We start from the raw sequence: 26,185 nt of genomic DNA on the forward strand, positions 1-26,185 counted from the left end.
CCACCAACCACCACCAGCACCACCACCACCACCAACCACCACCACCAACCACCACGCTAATTCAATTTATTTCGCAGGGGGCTGGTGTTTGATGCCAGAGCGACGGCTACAATTCCACATTCAGGTTGTCAAGCCCAGACAACCGCGTCCAGGAGCAGCGGAGTGTTTGATCATCGCTGCGATGTCTCATTGGTGTCTGTGGATCGGGGCATTGCGTTGCGTCGTTATGCGATGTTGCGGTCCGGTTTTTCATTTTCCGTTTGTGCGTCAGGGTATTCGCATCTGCCATGGTTTGTGCAGTGGATGCGGTTTAGGGTGGACCATGAGCTTCGTGGAAGAACAAACGCAGGGATGTTAAGCTACGAAACTACTTTTACTTTTAAACTACTTTTATTTTACCAGGTAAGGGCCACTGAGCTGCGTATAAAAATTCATCGAGGGTGGCAGTGCCCATGAGTTACATCAGAAGATGATTCCAGGATAAAGCCCCATTATCTAAGAATCGTGTTTAACAAGTAGGCTTTCACGACCAATAGTATCCGTAATAAAGGTGTGTTTTTTGGGGTTAGGTCGCGTATATATATGTGTCGTTAAACCCGCCACCACCAGATACAGCCAAATTAATAAGGTTCGTCACGTATATATAGACGTGTCAATTAGTTACTAGTTCAGCAGAGCAGCATTAGTGTCAGAATCAGAATCAGAAACGGTTTTAATCGCCATGTAAGTTTGCACAAACAAGGAATTCACTATGGCGGGACGGTGCATACATTGAACAAGTAGGAATCTTAACTTATATAAAAGGTATACACTCTAACTATACTAACGTTAAAAAGTATAAGTAATACCAAAGGGCTAAAATCTTTAAAATTATGAATAAGTAGACCTTATAAAATGCGAATGTAAAATGTTAATTAGCCGTATTAAGCAATCTTAAAATACAAAAATACAAATAAGATTACACGTTGTAAGTATGGAACACGTGTATGTATGTTGAACTCCACTACTTCAGTGCAGAATTAAGTACAGTACACGTCTTAAAATACCCGGTATACCAAACTGATCTAAAAAAAATAACTACAGCATTTCCACACTGATCGCTCCAGGGCTTCACAGCCTTGAATGTTCTAAAAAGTTAATGACTTGGGAAAAATGTTGGACCGAAAAAATAAACTGCCTGCAGTCATTAATGAATACAATCAAAACATCTCCTGTCTGGATTTCCAAGAGAGGAAAAAATATCAGTCCAATTTCACGTTCAGCTGTCAGAGAAACTTGTGTTTGCACTGAGATATCACAGCTCTCCCTCGGATTTCCAATGAAATCAACTGCGTATCGTTGCTTAAAATGATTTCCATGCCCTCTGCGTGCGATGTCGGTTACAGAACTCAAGCTGTGTGCGCTCATAGTCTAGACTTTTATAAACGTTACCCACTGTGACGCGTTTATGTTCATGCTTGCTGTGACAACGAAACACACCACAAGGTTATTGTTACTGGTGTCACGGTGCATCAATTGTCTTTCCGACAGACCAGTTCTTCACCTGAGGACGGCTGCTTGCGTTGTGGCCGAAACGTCGTGAGAATTATTTTATTATGTTTTATTTTTATTATTTTATTACTTCCCTTCTACGGGACTTTACCGAAAGAACCAAGAAGATGAATCCCTGCAGTCACGAAATTGAGTCTTATGTTCACGATACACGCACCTAATCGCGTGTGGAAGAAGCTTGTTTCAATTCGTGCGATGAATGAATTCGAGTCATTCCTGCAGCCACTAGTCGCCGCTCCTTCACAATGTAACGAATAATAATCGATTCTTGTGTCGAATTGCGACGATTATTTTGGGGGTGGGGAGGGGGAGAAGAACGGTGAATCTCAGAGGTGACTCTGTGATATCTGCTTCCGCGAAGCAATCTCTAACACACAGGGACTCATGATGCACGCGGTGAAAGATGGAGAAAAATATAAAAACAACCGCCCTCCAGTAATTATATTCCTGCGACAATACTTAGCCTATTCGCCACTACCTAATACAAGTGCGAGTTGGAGTTTGACTCGGTTAAACACCTTCCTTGCCTTCGTGTCTTACTCACCACAGGAGCCAGTTAGGGGGGGGGGGGCACATACAGCAGCAGCAGGCGAAGAAGCGCAGTGAATTGTTAATCGTCAAGTTGGGTTGTTACGCTGGCACACATCGGCGGCGGCATATACAGACGCAGAGCTGCGAAGCCTCTGCGTTGTTATTCCACACGCGCACAAATTAACGAGCAATGACACTGAGCTCAGGTGTGGATTTGACCCCTGGCTGGGGTCTCCATTAGCAGTGTGCAGGTGTGGTGGTGGTAATGAATTCCGTAAAATTATCCTGCCATTATGACAATGTACGGTGTGTCAATATATATTTTTATGACCTGCAAAACTGTATAAGTTGAAAGACGCAGCAGCACTTTAATTCGAGGCCGCAGCCATGGAGTCAACATTGGGGGGGACCAAATCTTCCAGGGATTCTGGGGGTCTTCCCCCAGGAAAAAAGAAATCTAAATTTGAAATCTCATTTCCTGCCTAAAATATTACAAAATTCACTAACACATAGGATGGACTTTTTTTTTTACAATAATGTCAAATAGTGTATTGTATTTATTACATTGCTCTGTTTTTTTACCTTTTCTTGTTTCATTGTATGTAATGGCAGAGATTATGAATTCATAAAGTACAACCATAACCACAATCATATAAACAGAAATCTATTTTCTAGCAATATATTGGGGGGGACATTTTGAGCATATTTGAATATTGGGGGGGGGGTGTGCACCCCCCTCCAATGTTATAATTACGGCCTTGCTTTAATTACGCGCATGTATAAAAACAAAGTCTGTATGTTAAAATGTCAAATACACTGCAGTGTGTACAGGAGAACTTTTCGGTGAGAGTGGGGACGAACATGATTTGCGTGAATTTCTGCCACTCATTTGCAGAAAAAGAATTATGGATTAGTGCAGATAATGCGATAAATTTGCCACGTGACTCGACTTGTCTGCAAAAAAAAACAGACAATAGAAAGCTGGCCTGCAATGTGTGATGAGAAAATAACACCGATAATAACAGTAAGACGAGGGTTGCAGGAAGAAAAGAGTTAACCTGTAATACTGCAATGTTAGCAATACATTTGAGTTTACCATGCAAAACCTTACCCGCATTCAGGTTGATTTTCATTGCATAATTTGCCTCGTCCATATTTTTGTGAGTGTGTGGGATATTGCCTCCTCTACACACCACCTCCATTTCTATGTGATCCATCAACCACTGCCGTCCAATTCGTGATGACATATCAACATTCGAGACAGCCAAAGGCATCGTCGCCGGTAAGAAACAAAAAGCCAGAGGCCACGATGTCCAATTAACACAGGTCCGTCCGTACGTTTAAACATTCATAAATTTATTTAAATATATTTTACAGTGAGTAAATAATTTACTTAATAACCCATCCTCGTAGCTTAAATCATGCATATTGCACTAACAAGTGCACACATTCCTGAATTAAGTACCCCCAGCATTCGCTATTCAACACACGAGTACAGACGACTCTGTAATTATAATGCAGCCTATATCCTCCTGTCCAGAGGACAACGCAAGTGATGTGTGAATAGCCTTGTTCATGCAATACATTTACATAGGACTGCATGGAGTGTAAGTCATATAGCATGGCTTTGCAAATTCATACATCCAATTACAGTGATATATATATACAAACAATACTGTTTTATACAATCAAATACGTGTAACAATATGAATAATAACGTGAAGATCTTTGTCAAACCACTGCTGGGGGTTATTTGACCATACTTCACCACACTGGTCGCCGTGGATTGGTGAATGGGACGGACTAGAAACTGGTGCAGATGTCACTCACCTTGAAATTAAGTTAGCTGTGGCCTGGAATGTAAATGGGGTCACGAGGTTCATAGCGCAGTACGCTAACCACTGTGCCACTGCTCCCCGATACAATACCGTTTTAACCTTGTTTACAGCATATGTGTATATATATATCAAAATATTTATAATCTGATTAGCTTTAAAGTTCATCTTCTTGGTTCTTTCGGTAAAGTCACGTAGAAGGGAAGTAATAAAATAATAAAAATAAAACATAATAAAATAATTCTCACGACGTTTCGGCCACAACGCAAGCAGCCGTCCTCAGGTGAAAACCAGGTCTGTCGAGGCGACAGCGTCTGAATGAAACAGCACACGTGCTTGGAGCATATATATAAGCTGGGTTGGAAGGGGGGAAAAGGGCGCCTTGACAAAAGAATATGCATATCAAGAGGAATTTAGCATATTTATGGGAAATGCAGGTATGTGATTAGTACCACTTATGCAGATGTCCAGTAGGAGCGGGTCAAAACGTTACAATAATAAGCAATATAAAAACACGATAGGAGTGTAAAGTATAGGAAATAAGCACATCACAAAAAAGAAATACAAATAAAACTAAACTATTTTTTTTATTTAACCTGCTTAAGCCCACTGAGCTTGATAGCTCTTTTTCAGAAGCGACCTGGCCACAAATGATAGCTCAACGAAGTGGCTGATCTTGTGTAAATGTTTCGCAGCCAAAATAATCTAAACGCGTGATGTCGATTCTAAACGAAGAGGGGAAAACCCGGAAAAAATAAATCAGCGTCACCACGGGAAGAACGTGCAAACTCGAAATGTACATGCTTGAGGGTTGGTATCGAACCCACGACCTCCTGCATAAAGCTGCAGCCCTGAAACTACCTGCGCATGCCGCTGCTGGCAGAAACGACTTCACCAAGGGGACAACTCAAATCGGCCACTTCGAGAGGATATTTGAGGCTGCTTTCTTCCACAATGGCCAGACCATCTTGCGAGAGGAGGGAGTTATTGTACCTTTACATCAGCCGCACCTTAACAACTCTCAGAACCCCCCAGTTCGACCATTCTACACAACAAAGACTCATTCCTGGCAGCGATTTCAGCCGCACCACCTCTACATAACAAAAGGCTCAGTCCCATTTACACGCACCTTTACATCATCCGCACCTAGTTTACACAACAAAGGCTCGTTCCTAACAGCGTGCTTCAGCCGCACCGAACCTCACAATAATAATATTCAGGGCCTACCTTGGCTCCTCCCACCCTCAACCAGTATTTATACAAGGACTGTTTTCTTGGAATTTCTCTCACTTGATACAGCTATCGTGCTGTGACGGTTCCACCTGAAGACGGAAGCTTGTGTTGCCTCCGAAACGTCGTGATTTTTATTTTATTTTTATTTTACTTTCATTAATTTTAATTTTTTACCTACGTGACTTTACCGAAAAAACCTAAGAATATGAATCCTTGCAGTCACGGAAGCTTCAAATCTAGAAGTTATTGTACCCTCACGTTGAACCCAACAAGCGCGACATTCCGATTCGCTGGCTGTGGGTGAAGGGCCGTCCATAAATGACGTCACGCACCTGGGGGGGGGGGAGGGGTCAGACATTTGTGACGATGTGTGACGAGGTGGGGGGGGGAGTTTGAAAAATGTGACGTCACATCAAAATGCGCAACAATAGTTTAAAGCGATTTGAAGCATGTTTTATTTTCAAAATGGAAATATGGCTTTTTGGGGGGGGGGGAAGGGTGGGGCAGAGCTTTGTGACGTCGTCATATTTGAGGGGGGGTTCTGACTTTTTGTGACGCCGTGTGACGAGGGGGGGGGGGGTCAAAAATCGTCCAAAATCGCGTGACGTCATATATGGACGGCCCCTGAACCCATTTGTACCGCTCGCTAGACAAAGGCGATGTTCTAAGAACGAACTGGCAACCTCGACAATGCGAATCCGGTGAGCAAACCTTTAACGCACCATCGCTGCATCTTTAATTTATACCGCAACTTTAACTCAGGACACACATCGTATCGTGCCTCATATATACACTATCCAGGGAGTGTTCAACAATCCACATATTGGACACGTGCGAGCGCTGTTCATATTTTTTTTTTGTAAATGCATAATGGAAAATGCAATATTTATCGCATTTTTTTTTTCCTTTGACAGCATCAATGGAAATCTTTTCGATTGGCCATCATCGTGTGCTGCGGATGCATTCACTGACAGAGAATCACCCGTATCTTTGTGCAGGATCGTCAATGTCAGTTTCCTGAAATTAGGTTGTTTTTTCTTCTTCAAAGGCTGCAATTAGGGCTACATAATGTTCTTGGCTTTGCAGAAGAATGATAATAATAAAAAAAATATTTCACTCGCGCTGCAATTTTCGTCAGTTAAAGCAAAGGAGTCGTAACATTTTAAATGACTTTGTAGGACGCCCGTTATATAAGTTATAGAGATACAGTATTTAAAATATGCCTCCATATGCAGCATTCACTGTGCTTATTTAACAGCCTTTGCAAAGCACATGCCGTGGTAAACAAATGCTCGTTTTTTTCCCTCCAGATGCGCACTCCACTGGTGTTGTCAAATATCTTGATTGCGTGGTCGCATTCAGACTACAAACAAATATAATTGTGCATCTGAGAGTGGACCGTGGCTGATGATGTTGACGATGTGTGCGCGCGCGAGAAAAGATCTCACGAAATTTTTGTTGAAATTACCAAAAAGGGCCGCTGCTGCCTGAATCCGCACTGGGAATTCCAAAAGCGTCCTCTCAGTGTGCCTGGCAAGATCACACTGAGTAATCTTTGCCATGATCTTTCTCCCTAAACATGAAGTAAAGTGCTGCTGCCGTCATCGCTGTTAGTACTACGAGTCAGCGACGTCTCGAGAGGGGTGCCGAGGCCCGGCGATAATCACAACCGACGCCTTCAAATTAACGCCGAAGTGTTGCATCGTCTGACACCGCGACGTCGCAAAGCGGGGGGCCCCCCAAAGCACGGGGCCCGGGGCGATCACCCCGATTCGCCGTGCCCTACGGGGCGCCTCTGCTAACAGCTTGATAAATCGGGACTTGTATAACACTGGTCAACACACTTTTTCTGGCATAAGGTATTCCAACGGTTGTAAGGTAATTTCGGGGTGCTGATTCCAAATCTGGCATCAGTTTTTGTCTATCGCATCAGGTTTTTGAGATATCAAATATTGCATTTTCAATAAAAACTGCAAAAGAAAAATATTAAATTAATGTGGATGTCTACATAAAATGATATTATAAACACACTATCCTAAAAATACAGCACCATATTTTAACACTAAAGCAGTCACTGACTCGCAACAACTTGCAATCATAAGTGAGAGAGTTAATTTTGGGTAAAATCAATGAAAATGGGGTATGCCGATAGCATAAAAATGATGTGATAGAGCAAATCTGAGATCAGATTTGGAATCAGCACCCTGAAATTAGTTTTTTGCAGAACAGCTGCAAAAATCCAGGCCAGAATTTTTTTTTTGTTGACCAGTGTTATTAAGGAATGTATTATTTAAAATGTAATTACTTTCTTACCTTTTTCTCTTATTGTGCACTCCTATCGTGTTTTTTGTATTGTTCTCTGTCGTAACTTACTGACCTGCCCACAATGGACATGTTTTTCAAAAGAGCTTCATAGCTCATCGGATTCCTCCTGTAGTCGAAATAAAGATTCTGATTCTGACTCTTCTTCACCCTCAGTCTCCCTCTACTCCTTCTGCCTTGCACTGCGTGACATCTCCAAAGTCATTGTAATTACATCCTTGTTTTGTCTCTTCTCAACACCAAAATCATTGAAGTCTTACCACCCTTAACTTAGTCTCCATATAGCAATAGGCTTACTATGGCTGATGATGATGAAATGTTTGACCTGGGGGTTTGTCTACTCCCACAGAGGATAGATTGCCCCCTTCCATGGGCAGTCTATCTTGCAGATGGTTTGTGGTCAGATCCACCCAAATGGTAGGGTGGTGGTCTTAAGTCAAAGAAACTGGGCGTGCAGTTGCTGCTTAGCCACCACATAGTCCAGCTCACGTTTGTGCCGAGATCTGCCATGAGCCCGTGATGCTGCATGGATATTCTAGTGACTCAACAGCCTGTTGATACCATTGGAACCTCATTTGCCAGTAAAAAATATGATAATTGTTTTTTTACCCTTCCATCTGGCAACAAAACTGCCACCTTTTTTACAAGGAGTCATGTTTGCATAGACCACAATACCTGCAGTCATAATGCAAACAAAAAACATAACTCTGATAATGTGCACTGTCCTTGAAGTTGATTGGTCCACACCCGAGACAGCTCGGCTCTAAGGAAAGCTGTCTCGGGTGTGGACCAATCAACTTCAAGGACAGTGCACATTATCAGAGTTATGTTTTTTGTTTTCATTATGACTGCAGGTATTGTGGTCTATGCAAACATGACTCCTTGTAAAAAAAAGGTGGCAGTTTTGTTGCCAGATGGAAGGGTAAAAAAACAATTATCAGCCTGTTGATAATTACGAGCCCATCGGCTGCACACACAAAAACAACCATCAGCCTCCTACCGTCATCACTGAGCTGACACGAGCCTTCCAACCGCTCAATTGCGAGCAAAGTGCACTACGCCTACAACAGCCAATGACTCGCACAGCACTCCTTGGGGCCCCCTTCATTCTTAGATGTAAGAGCCACTCGGTATTGTAAGGATTCTTGGGAAAAACAGTAATATTTGGTGATACCGCGTTGGACACGAGCACAAATAACAATAAACGCAGCACGTTGGTCAATAACAATCGCCCACAATATCACCCATCGCTGTATATATTTGTCTTGTTAAGGCAGTGTTATTGATTAGACGTGTTGAGTTTTTGTTTTTGTATTACTCTCGTCTAAGATTATCCAGCCACCTAGCGTGACACGTGCGGTCTTCACCGGTCACACAGCACTTGCCCCTACAGTCTGTGGAGCGCAATGGTGGGGGGGGGGGGCTCTATTATTGTTGCAAGTTTCTGTGCGTTTCTGAGTAAGCGCACGCGTGGCTGTGTTACATAAGGGCGGAGTGGTAACGTAGCTCTTGGCACACCTCGCTATCTGGATTTGATTTCTCGGCAGTGGTTGACATCAGTGGGGCATAGCTGGAGCGGTCCTTGGCCTCCGCCTAAATGAAAACAATTATTTTGCGCGTGCTGCTGTGTTGACAACGGTGCACAAGCAACAGATAGCCACAACTTTAGCGAATTCCTCAGTAACATTTTGGTCTTAAAAGGGAAAAAAAGCACACAATCTGTGACATTTTTGTGCAATGGCCAACGTTGTTCAAACGGTTTCATCAATATTCCGAACTTTGGCATGTTTACCGGGATGGGGCCTTATGACAATAAATATTTTAAAAACATTTTCCCTGATGACCTTGACTTCCCCGAGGTCGACTCAGCGGCGAGTAGTAAAACACCAGCACTGTCGGAGACAAATTCGGCCGGACGTGGCACTGGCTTCAGCACTCCCTTGTGCGCCGTGCCGGCCTTAATAGGTGCTCGCAAACAGCACTTGGCCAACAGCCCATTTAGGCGATCGGGGTGATATTTGCGTGAATCGCATTGGTGAGTGTCTGTGTGTGTGTGCAGACTGGTGATTTGTATTCAGTGTGGCACAGATCAATAGCAGATTCAATCTCTTGAGTACTCACTAAAGCCACTGAGATGGTTTCAATGCAGGATAGAGAATAATAAAATATAGGGCTCTACAGTAACTACAGTTTTTGTCGGGAAATGTTGGGTGAAGTGGGATACTTAAGGCTTGGACATTTCTCGAGGTCAGCCTAGAACACCAATTATTTTGCAATTGCTCCGAAAACGCAAGAGGGTATTGTGCTACCTTAAGAAAATTGCAAAATATAATAGGATTAAGTGGGCAAAAAAACCCCCCCCACTATTTTCCAAACGGTTGCAATTTCCCATTTTACCCACGCAATGTTGGTAATATGGAATACGCCATTGAAGCAAAATTGGATGCAAATCACTCATATTTGCAGATTACGCACAACAACAACAACACATCACCTTTTATCGAAGTTATAGAAAGAGGGGAAAGAAAGTGACAAAAAATGAAAATAAAACGAACGTTGAAGGCTTAAGGCTGTTCTAGGCTTAGTTAACAAGCGCCGCTCACAAGTAGATTGATCGTCGTCACTGTCCATGCGATCAGCACGTGCGCCATGCCCCCCCCCCTTGTGACGTCACAGACAATTCACCTTTCGGGCGCTTCTATTCGTCGAAAACAGGGCGCGGCAGGAGTCCGTTACCATTCTGTACTTCTATGCTCCCATATGTACGGAGGCCCCCCCGCCTACAACCAAAGCACACTGACCAGAGTGGTGAAATATGTTTCGATTTAAAGCCTTCGTGACTGCAGGGATTCATCTTCTTGGTTCTTTCGGTAAAGTCACGTAGAAGGGAAATATTCAGACGCTGTCTTTCCGACAGACCTGTTCTTCACCTGAGGACGGCTGCTTGCGTTGTGGCCGAAACGTCGTGAGAATTATTTTATTATGTTTTATTTTTATTATTTTATTATTTCCCTTCTAGGTGACTTTACCGAAAGAACCAATAAGATGGTGAAATATGGTCAAATAAGCCCCTCCCCCCCCCGCCCCGCCCACCACGAGCTGTCTCTATTTTGCACGCGGCTGTCACTCATCCACAAGCAATACTCCCGGGGTGAGCCGCAGCAACAATCCACGCTAGGCCGTGGGTGACTGTATGGTCAAACAATCCCCATGAATGACAATGGCGAAGGGATAGAGGCTTTCATCCAGAAGTGGATTGATATCGGGCTGCAAATTATTGTTATTATTACAACTGCACAGTACAGATGAAGCATGTTTTTTATATTTATATAAATAATTGGCACTTGTATGTTAGACGTGTTGATTGAACAGAGTAATTATACGGCATATGCGGTATTTTTTGGCTATGTGTAAACACATTTTTTTTTCGAACGATGCCTAGTACAGAACTGTAAAATGTACTCGCACACACACAGTACACACATTAATAGTGGTGTATATATTTTTTTTAATTGCACGTGTAGAAAAAATATGTTTATGTCTGTGGCTGACGTCATCATCATCATCTCTAGCTCCTAAATTGACCCTCGTTCTGTTCCATGTGGCTGTGCCAGCTGACACGCGCCCACACACACACAGAGTGGGGGTCGTGCTGCAAGCCCCCTTTGGGGGACCCTAAAAAATATTGTTGGGATCTCCCGCTCCACCCTTAGCTCCATTCAATTCATAAAATTCGAGTGAGATGATCCAAGAGATATGGGACAAGAGATATTAGTGGGGTAAACGAAGCAGAAACTCATTTGGAGATGCATATCTGTATTGTAGACAATATTGCAGACAATATAGATCTATACTGCAGAAAATATAGATATGGTAAGTTAATTAGATTTTATGTTAATTAATTTGCTATGCTAATTAGAATTCGAGCTGATATTTCAATGCACATCCTAAATATGTTATTGTCGTCGATCAATCCGGTGGGGGGAGGAGGGGGGGCTCCCTTCAGCTACTTGGGGGCCTTAGGATTCCGCTCCGCGTGCTAATACCTAACGCCACCGCTGCACACACGCACACACGATTCAGATCACACACGCGCGCACGCACACGATTCAGATCACACACACGCGCGCACGCACACACACCGACACACACACACACAGCACTCGCATAGCGCAGCACATAGCAGGGCAGACAATGAGAGAGGGCCACGCTGCTGCTGATGATGATGCGCGTAGGAGGAGGAGGAGGGCATCGGTAGGAGGGAAGCATTTGTGAGAGCTGCAGCAGTGAGTAGTTTTACGCGCAGACCGAGATGCGCGTGGCGCGTAGGGGTTGTTTACATCTGCTGTTGTGTTGTCGTGTCTGTGCTCTTAACACCGTGTTGTGTTGTACGTGAGCAGTTGTTGCTGCTGCTGCTGTTGTTGTTGTGGCTGCCGCTGCTGCTGTTATTGTTGCAGTGGCTACTGCTGTGGTTGTTGTTGTTGCAGTGGCTACTGCTGCTGCTGTCTGCGTGTCTGCGTTAGCTCGGCGCCGAGCAGCGCTCATCACTGCAACGCTGCAGGAATGCGCGGAGCTGAATTTTTCATCAAGAGCCCGAGGACAGAACGTCCAGTAGCAGACAAGTCTGAGCTCAGGTCGCCTCCGCTCTCCTCTATCCCGGAATCCTCATCAGCAGGCATCGTCATTTAATCATTACAGGATATTAAGATCATCATCATCATCAGAGTAACGTCGTCAACAATCAGCATCGTTAAAAGCACGATCATTATCATTGCGCAACGTTGTTAATAACATCATCATCATTATCGTCATTAAATGTTTTATTGTCATCATCAACAAGCGCCGTCATTAATCACCGCTATCAGCGTCTTGATCATCAAGCAGCGCCGTCAATAACCATCATCAGCTACATCGTAATAATCATCGTTACAATATCGATTATCATCGCGCAACCACTACCATCATCATCATCGTTAAAATATCCTAATTGACACAGTCAATAACAGCCATCGTCAGCAGTCGTAGCCATCACCGCGACCACTCTCTGATCTGCAGGGGTATAAATCATCACCACAGTTACGATCATCAGTGGGAGCATCAGCGGTACCACTAACACAAAAGCATCAACACATTCGCCCTTACCAGGACGAGCTCGTAGTGTCCAACCACAACAGTCTGCAGCTACAAACAGAGTCCAACACAACGGCTGAGCTGGGGCTGCACACAAACAATCCTCTTTGCCTGAGCAACGACAAAGCAGCAGCAGCAGCATCTTAAGGAGCAGCAGCAGCAGCATCAACATCGGCTTCATCAACATCATCAGCAGCATCAACGCCGGCTCCATCAACATCGGCAGCAGCATCGCCACGACCATGATCGAGACCATCACACACAAGTTGCGGGCCTGCTCTCTGAATGAGGTTCGCCCGTTTGTGTTGAAGGTACATTGTAATTGTGAGCTGGGGGGGGGGGGGGGGTTGCAGTGATACGTGCAATGGATTAACACGTAATGTAACGATCGTTTGCTTCAATACATCTCTTCGATTTCACAACATGATACGTGTAATGTTAGAATGTCCAGCTTCTTGGCATCACGTTGCCTGGATGAAGGTGGCTTTCCTGGGAACGTGTTCGTCGCGGGGAGCGCTTTTAGCCATACTTCACCACGATGGTCACCGCACACGGTCGGGTGATGCCGTGGGGCTGGTGGCTGAGCCCTTGCCAGGCACCACGTGCCACCTCGCTGTGTCTCCCCGTGCAGTCTACTCACCCAACCACACTCGGAGTGGCAATGTTGTCAATATGAAAGATCACGGTCGTTGTTCGTGCACGTTTCGGCTTCGTAGGTGAGCGCTCCCTCTGTCGGTGCAGATCGCAGCAACGCAGTGTTTACCCCGAATGTGCGTGACAATTAATAACGCAATCGTTAGCGCTGCACACTTTGCGTGCAGACCGCATCACGTCGCGATGGACGTTTGCAATGCTGCTGTTGGGGTGCACATTTTTTTTGTTGCCGCTGCTATTGTAACGTAATAATTCGCATAAATTATCACAGCATTGGTACATATGTTATCATTTGCAGTTGTGAAACGTTGCACAGACAGCGTTGAAACTAATGTCCATTTAATCAGCATTACTGCAGAATCCCTCTTACCATACCTCCCTATTTTGTTGTAACGTTGCTACAGTGCGGCGGATTCTATCACTCGTCTGTCGCGATCAGTGTTAAGATGCACGAGGATCATTTGTTTTGGCATCACCATCCCCCCCAGCACTGATGTCATCCGTAGAAAAGGAAACACCAGCTATTTGATTATAGTTCCAATTTTGATGGTAGTCATGATGTCATCTCTTCAGCTGTGGAAATATCTTTCGTAACGTAAGCAACCAAAGTGTGCACATTATCACCGTTAACATTGCATTGCATTCTAGATTTGAAGCTTTCGTAACTGCAAGGATTCATAATCTGGCTGTGACGGTCCCACCTGATGACGGAGACTTGTGTTGCCTCCGAAACGTCGTGATTTTATTATTTTATTTTTTTAGTAATTTTAATTTCATTTTTTACCTACGTGACTTTACCGAAAGAACTAAGAGTATTGCATTGCATGTCATCGCCACCGCCAATCATCATCGTCACATGTAATCACCTCGTAATTATCTGTAATCACCTCATTTACACGGGGCACACTTCATACAACTGTCAATGTCACGCAAGCTTTGGGTTTAGGCCAGATTGTTTCTATTTACAATATCTGAGTGCGCGTGTGTGCTTTTTGTTCTGGAGCGATGGCACAAAATGTTTACAAAATTGGGCCCTGATGTATAACAATGGATTACATGTAATTTGGCATAGGTTTTTACGAACACAATTTTATTTATTGTCTTACGTCTACACAATGGCCGTGATGGGCACATGCCCCGGCAGGGCTGAATGAGAGAGAAGAGAGAGGCTTGTATAACCATTCTGTGAAGTATTGACGTGGTATTGATATGCAGGCATTTTTGTATTAACATAGATGTCTGCAAAACTATATGATCTGCACCTGTTTTACAGTACCCACAATACCACCACCCCCCTTACCCCCGCAGTGCTCTCTCCCACACAAACAAAAACACATATCCCCTTTTCTCATTCCAGTCATTGATGCTGTGACATCATTACCTCAGTGCACAGTGAAAGCTGAACCGCAGAAAGGGCTCCATATTGATCAGACTCCCTCCCTTCGGGTAATCCGGCCATGGTTGGCGTCTGGGTCTCTCGGAATGTTGCGAGTTCACATCCTGATTGAGGGGGGGGGGGGATGATTCAGGCCATCATCCCCTGCAGGGTCGATAAAATAAGTGGCACTTTCAGGGTGGGTGTGGGAATTAATTCTAGATTTGAAGCTTTCGTGACTGCAAGGATTCACACTCTAATCTTGATGCAGTAATTTTTGCTGTGACGGTCCCACCTGATGACGGAGACTTGTGTTGCCTCCGAAACGTCGTGATTTATTATTTTATTTCCATTATTATTTTTATTAACTTTTAATTTTATTGTTTTACCTACGTGACTTTACCGAAAAAACCTAAGAGTATGGGTGGGGGAAGGCAGAAGTGGCTGTCCTGTGGATAGACTTCGCCTTCCTCCCCGTATGAATGTCGAATTTCCACCACTGGCTCAGAACATCACTCTAGCTTTGCTCTTTGCTGAGATACTGTTTTAGCTCCAGTGGTGTGTAATAGTTAATCGTGTAACATCGTTCATCACGATCAGTCATGATCGACCCACTGCTGGATGAAGGCCAGTGGCTTTGCTGGTAATTCTGGGGGTCCGAAGCAGACCCCCCTCCCTTTCCACGAATGACGTCCCTCGTGAGATGACTGAAGCGGTGTCGGCAAGAGACAGAAACGTAGCGAGAGGAGAATGCAGATCTGCAGATGAGACACAGATGCAGTGAAATGAGAGATTGTGTTGACGAGGGACAACAATGCCGTTAGATGAGAGACAAGATGGAGATGAGATATTTTAGAGCTATTTCAGTTAATTGGTTTATTTATGTTTATTATGATTTTAATTGGAGCTAATATTTGTTCAGCTGTGTGTATATATTTTGTTTATGTACCCGGGACCCCTTGATCCCTTTGGGCCTTAGTTCATAATCAGAATATGTATTTATGCTGGAGGAATCCGATGATCTGTAAAGCTTTTTTTTTCACAGTTGCTTTGCTTATGCCTCACGCCACCCGTTATGAAACCTCCCCAAACCGTCCACCGCCTCTCACGATCCCGCAATGCAACAATCCACCCGGCAGAGCTCACTTAACTCGCTCCATCTCCTCGGTGCACGACCTCTTGGACGTGGTCAATCCCCTTGGCTGCCAAGGCATCATAATTCCTGGTCACGAGCCACCATCCCATTTATCCACGACGTGCACTGTCCAACCCCACACTCATCATTAATCGTCGAATATTATTTTTTAAGTCACATGTTTTTTCGTGACTATTACTGGGAAATGTCCATTGTTTATTCACCTCGCCCCTCATCTATAACGTTGGCCACAAACTCCGAGCATGTGTGCTTTTCTCTCTTAAGAGGAGAAGAAGAATACAAAAAACAAATTAGCGTAGCATTTAATTCGTCCAATTATTTCTATTTACTTAGTGTTTGTACACAAGTGGAATTCCTCGCCCGTGCAGCATCTCATTCACATATTTGAAGCTTTCGTGACTGCAAGGATTCATATTCTTGCGTTTTTTCGGTAAAGTCACGTAGGTAAAAAATTAAAATTAATAAAAGTAAAATAAAAGTAAAATAAAATACAAATAAAATATTTTATTTTACTTTTATAAATTTTTATTTTTTACCTACGTGACTTTACCGAAAAAACCCAAGAATATATCTCATTCACAGCTTGTTGCTGGTGCCGAGCACACGCTGACCCTGCCCACACTTGGACATCTGTGAAAAAGAGCTTCATAGCTCATCGGATTCCTGCCTGTAGTCTAAATAATCAGTCTGATTCTATTACGAATTGGAATGACCGCGTGTGCGTTGAAGATGTGCGTGGTGGAGCTGCAATGCTGGCACTGTGAACCTTGAGACCCAGTGACCCGAGTTCGATTCCTGGCTGACAACAGTAATACGTGATATTTGAATCGGTCCTGGGCATCTCCCTGCACCAATCCGCCCTGACCAACGTGGTGAAAGTCTGGTCGAACTATAACCATGGTCGACAGGTCATGGGCGAGGCCTTCATCCAGCAGTGGATTGACAGAGGGCCGTAGGTTACATTGCTGAAGATGAATGCGTAAAGTCGGCGGTATCTTGGGAAATCTGCTTCGTTTGGATGCTCTACAAACCCCAGATTGTGTCTAATTCCAAGACACATCACACATATAGTGAAGGAAATAAGTATTTGATCCCCTGCTGATTTTGTACGTTTGCCCACTGACAAAGAAATTATCAGTCTATAATTTTAATGACTTGGAGAAGATCTGCAAAGAGGAGTGCGACAAAATCCCTCCTGAGATGTGTGCAAACCTGGTGGCCAACTACAAGAAACGTCTGATCTCTGTGATTGCCAACAAGGGTTTTGCCACTAAGTACTAAGTCATGTTTTGCAGAGGGGTTAAATACTTATTTTCCTCATTAAAATGCAAATCAATTTATAACATTTTGACATGCGTTTTTCTGGATGTTTTTGTTGTTATTCTGTCTCTCACTGTTCAAATAAACCTACCATTAAAATTATAGACTGATCATTTCTTTGTCAGTGGGCAAACATACAAAATCAGCAGGGGATCAAATACTTTTTTTCCTCACTGTAGTTGCTCCGCGTGCAGTATATTTCAGCTTTAAAGGAGGGAGGGGGGGGGTGATAAAAGTGTGTTTCATGACAGTGCGGCACGGTGGTCATCGCAGATAGCTGCTTTTCCGTGTGACATTCTGAGGATGACTTGAACACCGAACGTGAAGCGGTGTATGACCCGCGCGTGCCGGCACGGCTCGATTGTGTCAGAGGGGGTGCGGCTGGACACCCGTGGATATAAAAGTGATTGTTCTTCAGACGTGTGATGGTTACATTTCCTCGCCTGACGCCAAGGTAGCAGTCTCACTTTTAAACGTGTGAATTTGCCTTCTTGGTTCTTTCGGTAAAGTCATGTAGAAGGGAAGTAATAAAATAATAAAAATAAAACATAACAAAATAATTCTCACGACGTTTCGGCCACAACGCAAGCAGCCGTCTTCAGGTGGAGAACAGGTCTGTCGAGAAGGCAGAATTTGCCTTCTTGGTTCTGAAGACGGCTGCTTGCGTTGTGGCCGAAACGTCGTGAGAATTATTTTGTTATGTTTTATTTTTATTATTTTATTACTTCCCTTCTACGTGACTTTATCGAAAGAACCAAGAAGATGAATCCCTGCAGTCACGAAAGCTTTAAAGTGTGAATTTGCGTTGTGATTTATTTCCAGAGAGCTTCATGGCGAGCCTGTTTAACACTGCGCTAGTCTTACCCACTCCCTGCTATTATAGTCATCATTATTAGTACCAGCCGTGGTCAGTCCACTGCTGGATGAAGGCCCCTCCAAGCATCCGTCATCTCTCACAATTCTGCTGTACATAATATCGTTTTTTTGTTGTTAGATCGCGTAAATATCTGTCGTTAAACCCGCCACCACCCGACACAGCCAATAAGTGATGGTTGTCACGTAACCAGAACACGCCAATTGGTTACTAGTACATCACACTGGTGTGTTGGAGAGCAAATACACAACATTCCGCTATGTAAATATTTAATCTAGAGCCAGCGGACGAGCCGATTTCATCGTGCTCTGGGATGCGTCCTTCCTGCTATTACCTGTAGGGAATTACAAATCTGTGTGCCATCTTCATTCTCAAGAGCAAGCCACTGTGAGGTGGCTGATGCATGGCTGAGGGGGGGAGGTAATGACCGCATCATAACACTGATCGAACAATGCTGAGATCCTGGGTTCAAATCATCTACATCCACCCTTTGATTAGACGTAATTCTCACGTGAAGCCCCGTTAATGGTCTCAAGTGGAGCGCCGGTGAGTGTCCGGAAAATGTAAAACAAAAATGTAATCTACGCGTAATTTCCCCCCCTCGCCCAGCACTGAGAGCCAGAACTTGTCAACATTTCCTGACTGTTGACAAACCCCGTGGGCCGCTGCCTGCCGAGCGTGAAGCAGGAGGACCCTGCGTTGTCGGGCGATAGAAGGACAGGAGTTGTAGTTTTGAAATTATATCTTTAGGGGGGGCGGGGGGGGGCATTCCCTGGACACGATGTGATGATGCTCTCTCTGCTGGCCGTGAGCGTTCCCGAAGGATGACGTTTTATGGTCCCTGTCACCACTCCAGTGAATGGGATATCCTGTGCTATAATTAATTGTTAAATGAGCTGCAGCTAAATTAATAAAATGCCAAGTTGTGCAGTACATCACCAAGATGTCCCTTGCATAATGCCAATGGCCTGTCAGCAGGTGACTTGCACATTGAGTTTGAATTGAATGCGGGATGATGCCGCTGCTGTTCCCGTGGTGCAATGATTAGCAACCTGCACTTGAAGTCCGCAGGTCGTCGGTTAAATCTCACGTCGCGGCTTCTGTACATCTGTGAAAGAGAGCTTTGCAGCTCATTGGATTCCTCCTTACTCCAGTCTCAATACTTTGACGCGCGTTTCTAGAAATCAGTTTGCGCTTCTCGTTACCCTGCAGTGGAAATGGGCAAACATTGGTCAGTCGATCGGTAGGTCCCGTGTGGTGGGATGAAGTGTGGGGACTCCCCCGCCCTCCCCCCTCTTTCAAGACATCAAGTTTTTTTTTTTCAAGTTCAAGTTAATTTATTAGATATAGCCCTGTGAGTTATTTGGCTCTTGAATCGGGTGCAACCGCAACAAACAAAAAAGCATGAACAAAAAATATCTTAAAGTGAATATGTGACTAAGTGCAAACAGAAAATCCAAGAAAAAACAGCAAAATATTGCAGAAAAAAACACCGTACACCAACGCTGTGTGCAAAAATCCCAGTGGGATGCAAGTCAAACAACAACAAGACAACTTAGATTAAGGCCATCAGTCTAACTCTGTACTACAACAAAGACATCTGGTCAGCATGGGACAGGAGGACGAAATGCCCCCTGGAGATGCTCTCTTGAGGCTACCCAGAGCTCCCTCTGGTGGATGAACTTCCGCCAGGAGTGGCATGAGCTATACAAAGGAATGGCAGCACGTACTCTTTGGTTCTTTCGGTCAAGTCGCGTGGGTATAAAATAAAATAGATCACGACGTTTCGAGCGCAACACACGCGTCCGTCATCAGGTGACTTTACCGAAAGAACCAAAGAGTATGGATTCCTGCAGTCACGAAAGCTTCAAATCAAGATTGAATGGCAGCACCTTTACCGTTTTACGATTTAAATTGCATTGCTTGTTTGGATGTCGGTGTGTGTGCTCAGTTCCTGTTGTGGGGAGAGATAGTGTGCGCGGTTAGTACATTACGCTACGAACCCAGTGGCCTGAATTTAGATTCCCTCTCATAGCCAACACCGATGACGAATATCTGAACCAGTTCTGGGCCTCCCCTAGGTTAACTCAGACTCAAATGAATACTCGGTGCAATGTGTAAAGCATAGGGAGACAAATGCGGGCGGGCTTGGTGCATACCACCCACCCCATCTGTCGTGTACCGTGCCGGCCTTCACAGGTGCTCGCTAACAGCACTTGCTCCAACAGTCTGCTAAGTCTATATGGGGGCTCTTTGCCTTTGTAAATTCCCGTTCAGGATCAAAGGCCCTTCCAGCCTTTTCGGCTCTTTTCAAATATGGGGACACATTGTAGGAGCATTTCTAGACACGTTTGGGTGATATCTTACATTAAGTGGTTACTTCTGACAGAATAAGAAATATTTAAGGCCACTCTTGCCTGGGGCAAATTATGATTGTGGCTGAACTTTCGTGCTCGATTCAGCCGCTGTTATATGTATTGTGTGTGCTCATGTTTATATATATATGCGCGTACAGCCCAGATTTAAATATTTAGCAATGCTAGTACCGTGGGGGCAAGGGGCACGCTGGCGCACGGATCAATTGTGACGAGCAAAAATCGCGTGGCGCGCCGTTCGCATTCTCTGCCTGGCATGACCAAAATAATTGGGCGAGCACTTTTTTTTTGTGTGGCCATGTGTGTGTCTTTAACCTGTAACGGTCTGTGGGCAAACATGGGGAGGGGGCTGGAAAAAATGGAATGTTTCTTTCACTGTCCCGTGAGCGCTGACCTATTTTCCTAATCTCTGGCGGTCCCACTGGTTTTTTTGTGTCTAAACCAGGGGTCGGCAACCAAAATAACAAGAAGAGCCATTTCTTTCCAATTCGGTACAAAATTCAGTATTTCAAGAGCCGCAATGCATCTGAGTACATACTGTACATACGTACATATCGTCAAGAAGCAGCCCGTAAAGAGCCGCATGCGGCTCCGGAGCCGTAGGTTGCCGACCCCTGGTCTAAACGAAGGCACGTATAGCAGCAGTGGTGTGTGTGTTTCTCATCCGCATACACCGTTACGTGTGTGTGGTGTGTATACACTGTGCTTGTTTATGCTCGTTTCGAGACGACTACGTGCGGCGGCTCGTGTGCAGGATACTCTAAAGATGATTATATCCTGGGACGGTGAGAGATGGCGATGGTTTGGGGAGTCCTTCATCCAGTAGTGGATTGATCGTGACTGATTACGATGATGGTGTGGGGCAGGAGTAATGACTGTGTTACTGTGCAGGTCGGAGAGCTGGATTCGACACAAAATTGTATCAGAATTAGAATCTGTATTGATATTGGAGGAATCCGATGAGCTATAAAGATCTTTTCACATATATCCAGTAAGGGCGGGTCAGAACGTTACAACAACAAACAGTACAAAGACACAACAGGAGTGCAAAGTATAGGAGAGGTAAACAAATGACTTAAAAATATATGAAATTAAAACTAAACGATTTTTTTCTATCTTACCAGGTAAGGCCTACTGAGCTATTAGCTCCTTTTTCAAAAGCGACCTGGCCATAAATGAAAGCTCAACGAAGAGGCTTATCGTGTGGGCAATAATAGAAGCGTCTACGCCTTGGAATACAGCTCCGTACAGAGTGAATGCTGGGAATTCCATGGCAGGATAGCGCCCTGGCAAGAGAGCATTGTAGGTGCAATCATGAGTGGAGGGAGTGATGGATTTGACGCGTAGGCGCGATGGGCGGTGGCAGGCGACCTCGACAGGAATTGGAGTGGCGTCCAGAGGATGGTGAGAAGATCGAATGCCACTCGCAGTGGCAGATCCAAGGGGGGAGGGGGGATTGGTATAATTTTTGTTAGATATCTTTCAGCAATTTTTTTAAAGATGTTAGGGCTGCCCCCCTCAATGGCTAGTTTTTATATCTGCTTCTGGCCAGTGGTGGCTGATGGCTCGAGTCTTAAGAGTATTTGGCTGCTACAAATGTCCACATGATAACCCACTTCGTTGGACTATCATATGTGGCCAGACACAGAGCGATGTAGCTCAGTGGTCCTTAACCTGCTAACATCGTTTGAAGTTCGTAGTTGTCGTCGCTGAGCCGGTGTCAGCATCGTGGCAGCCGGAGTTGGGTGGGGGAGGGAAGGGGGGTTAATTAATTTCAATTAATCAGTAGCCCGGCAGTGTGCTCTAGTTAAATGCACGGATGGTGCAGTGTGGTGTGCGGTAACCCAGTGTAACTGTGCTGTACCTCCGGGGTTACTTGATGCAGAAGTCCACATTTACCGGAAAACTGAAGATGGCATTGAAGATGATGACTGCCATTGACCCTTCTTCATAGCTAGGCCCATTGCTAGAAACGTCGCCTGGTATGTATTATTCCTGTGAAGGCAACAGGGGTATGGACGGATGTCTTAAGTAAAGAAATACAAATAAAATGAAATCACGACGTTTCGGGCTATAATTCCTTATCACAATCAGCTCTTTGGTCTACTCCAGCTATTGTTTGTTGCTGTGGTTGTCCCCGCTTGATGACTGACGCTTGTGTTGCGCCCGAAACGTCGTAATTTAATTTTTTTTTTATCTTTTATTTTATTTTATTTCTTTACCTGCGTAACTTTACCGAAATAACCGAGAGTATGGATCCTTGCAGTCACGAAAACTTCAAATCTAGAACGGATGTCTTAAGTTTGCTCATTCGTTGTGCCTGAGTGCCACTGCCAAATGCAGTAACACAAACATCATGTGTTGTTTTCTCTATACACCATGTGGTCAATGAAACAACAAATTGATCATTTAAGTAATGAAATACTCAGTCACCATCACCTTGGGATGGTCTGCAATTAATGCTGTAGGTTTGCTCATCATGCTCTAACACACGGTGAGTAAGCCCTGCCTCTGCCTGAATCACGCTAAGCCGCTCCCTGTGCTGTCTGACTTGAGAAGTGAAGCCGAGTCTGGGTTAGTACGCCAATGGGAAACCACCGAGATTGCCAGCTGCTGTAGGCACGGGGCAGGAGATAGCAGTGCTAAGTATAACTCCTTTGTGTACATGGCTTTTACCGAGTGAAATAAAGTCATGTGACTCGGGTAGTCCGTTATCCTCCCGCATGCTCACGATTAACGGTACAGCATTGGCCAAACATTCCACGACAGGGCTGGCTTGGAGACTCAGCGAGGCTCTCCTGGGTATATAATTTGCTTTACTGTACTGTATTCTTAAAATAAAAATGTTTGAGTTTACACACGTGTCTCAAAATAAATTTTAATTATTGTTTTCTTGAAGATATTTTGATGCCAGTTTTAATTAATGTTGTTGATACCTACGTATTTATTGCAGGGTAGAAATCAGAGTTCCTAGAAGAAGAAGATTAATAATTAAAAAACATTCGTGCGTACATGGATGCACACAAGCATTCAAAACTCTGCACAGACAATCGTGCCAGCCTTGTTGTACTGCCTCCTAAAGACACCTAATTCCACTCACCGCTAAACTCCCCACGCCACTGCTCCATAACCCCCCCCCCCCCGCCCAATTTACTGTCATATGGCTCGATACGACGTGTAGCCTATGTACGTATGTTGAACTTCTTTCGCACCGTACGTAGCCATAATGAATGCAGAGCTTTTTTTGACACCCACTGTTGGATGAAAGCCGGGGCGTGGTGCTGACCATCCACCCCCTCGTGTACCGTACAGGCCCTCATAGGTGCTCGCTAACAGCACTTGCCCCAACAGTCTGTTTAAGATATCCTGGAGATCTTTGTCTTTGTCACCTGCCACAGGTGACTGAGCTGTGTGTGTGTGTTCACGCGCGGCTGCCGGTAAAAGGTTTTTGAAAGTCCGATTCGTCCCTCAGCTCGGAGAAGGGATCCCACCCCCTTTTTCCGTGGAGGCGACAGCTGTTGGTGAGGCAGATTTGTGAAACTCCCAAATGTAAAATGGGTTCGTACATTTGTGTTATCTGCGGACCAGTTGAGTATGGGTTGTGGGGATTTTTATTTTAATAACAGCAAAACGCTCTTTGTTAAAAACTATTTTGGAAAATTTCCGGATGTAAGTCCCTTCAGAAATAATGTAGAGAATTAGTCAGGCTTTCCGAAATGAATGATTTTTTTACTGTGTTAATACAAATAACATCAGCAATACTAATGAATGTACATCGCTTTTTTTAAACCCACTGTTGAATGAAAGCCTCCCAAAACACCACGTTGGTCATGGGGATTGATTTTGGCCATACTTCACCACACTTGTCAGTGCTTGTTGGTGAATGGGGTGATGCAGAGGGGAGCGGTGGTGTCGCGGTTAGCGCCACGCTGCGCTGCGATCCGAGTTCGATTCCCGCTTACGGCCAACGCCAGTGACGTTTTTCTGAACCGGTCCTGAGCCTCCCCTAGGTAGACTCAGCCTCCGAATAGCACGGCTGGCTGCGTACGGTGGGAAATAAGGTCAACATACATACAAATGAGTACCTGATGCAGTGTGTAAAGATTTCCACTGGTTCTGGTCACATCACCCCCTCGTGTGCCGTGCTGGCCTTCATAGGTGCTCGCTAACAGCACTTGCCCCAACGGTCTGTACGTAAGTATGCTGAGCTTCTTTAGCAGCGTACGAAGCCAGCCGTGTTAATCGGAGGTTATACGGGGGGTGGGGGGGGATCTTTGTCTTTGCAGAGGGCTTAGAACCAGTTCAAGTATCCCTTACGATTGTCAACTGCGGTCGGGTATCAAATTCAGGTCACTGCGTTCAGAGTACATTGTGTTGTGCGAGCCCCTGGCCCAACGCACATCGTCTACGTATTATACGCCGCGTAATGAAATATTTGGCGCAAACTCACACGTTTATTAGATTAACTCGTGGGGTTTTTTGTTGTTGTTGTTGTTCGTGCGTTCGTAGTCATTTTGGTTTCATTTCAGGCTCATCTCACGTGACGGGATGCTAATCCAGGGTCACCGAGATCTTGGTAGGGTGCCATTGCCGCAAACGTGATTCACGCGCAGCTCCATCGCGCTCGCAACGCGTGAAACCGCGCGCTCCGTTCCACAGCACCGACCCATCAGCCATCATCAGACATCGCCATGAGCCATCAGCCATCATCAGACATCGCCATGAGCCATCAGCCATCATCAGACATCGCCATGAGCCATCAGCCATCATCAGACATCGCCATGAGCCATCAGCCATCATCAGACATCGCCATGAGCCATCAGCCATCATCAGACATCGCATGAGCCATCAGCCATCATCAGACATCGCCATGAGCCATCAGCCATCATCAGACATCGCCATGAGCCATCAGCCATCATCAGACATCGCCATGAGCCATCAGCCATTATCAGACATCGCCATGAGCCATCAGCCATCGCCGCCAGCAGACGGTGGCGGCGTAATCCTAACCAGGCACGCGCTCGCGATAAAACAAACGCAGCTTTGCACTCCGAATCGGTGGGAGATTCCTGCGCCAAATCCATCCGCGGCGTTCGTCCGTGCTTGTGGTCTACAATCATCATCCACCTTCGTCTTGCATTACGATCGGAGTGCGTCCACGCGTGCGCGTCGCACTCGACGCCCAGTGTAGACGGGTTGTACGCGAGCCCTACGCTCGGAGTTGGGAACCTATCGCTTCCTCGGGGCCGGGGTAGCGTTCGTATGAAGATGCCATTTCGGCGAGCAGCACGGGAATTGACACGAAACTTTTGATCGCCCTCCCGGTTGTGCGCGCTGACTGCGCGCTCGGAAATATTTGAAGCGGGTGGATTGCTCGTTAATATCAGAAACGCAGTGGTGCAAGGTTCGAACTTCTTACTGCCTGTATACCCCGACGGTCCCAGATTGTACATGTTGGTGGTCTAGTCACACTATTACTGTTGATTGGGCAATCCGGAGGTAATCTGCCAGAGCCGATTTGTGTTGCAGGGAATTCATGTTTGCAGTGTTTTAATTTCGTCATGTGACAGCAGTTTTTGTTTAATTTTTGCTCTGATTTATTTTATTTATCTTGCTTTTGTCATTTCGATGACCTCCCCCCCACCCCCCCAGTTCACTCCTGCAAATGAGGCTCATATCCCTGGTCACTTGAGTTCCCATCTGGTCAAAGGAAATCAACTTGAAAATCGATTAGTGCAGCGAAAATGCTTGTAGCTACGGATGAAGATCGTCTGCAGGCCGGTGCTAAGCGGTAGGCCTCATGTGGCTACCTCCAATAATTAGCACGGT

At 45.1% G+C, this 26,185-nt stretch overlaps 1 protein-coding gene across 3 annotated transcripts in view; it reads left to right on the plus strand.

Annotated features, from left to right (window-relative positions):
* Window positions 1-11,561: 11,561 nt before the first annotated feature.
* Window positions 11,562-26,185, plus strand: part of LOC133341286 (uncharacterized) — a 55,047-nt gene continuing 40,423 nt past the window's right edge. Inside the window, exons 1-2 of one of the 3 annotated variants that reach the window (XM_061549797.1) lie at window positions 11,562-11,758; window positions 11,996-12,913. In XM_061549797.1, the coding sequence (XP_061405781.1) occupies window positions 12,845-12,913 (69 nt within the window). In that variant the 5' untranslated portion in view covers window positions 11,562-11,758; window positions 11,996-12,844. Of the gene's footprint in view, window positions 12,914-26,185 lie in introns of all 3 variants that reach the window. The other 2 variants (XR_009755029.1, XM_061549799.1) reach the window with 2 other exon arrangements.

The sequence above is a fragment of the Lethenteron reissneri genome, chromosome 11 (assembly GCF_015708825.2).
Source record: "Lethenteron reissneri isolate LAM-NWPU_2019-01 chromosome 11, ASM1570882v1, whole genome shotgun sequence".
In the NCBI taxonomy this organism is placed as follows: Eukaryota; Metazoa; Chordata; class Hyperoartia; order Petromyzontiformes; family Petromyzontidae; genus Lethenteron; species Lethenteron reissneri.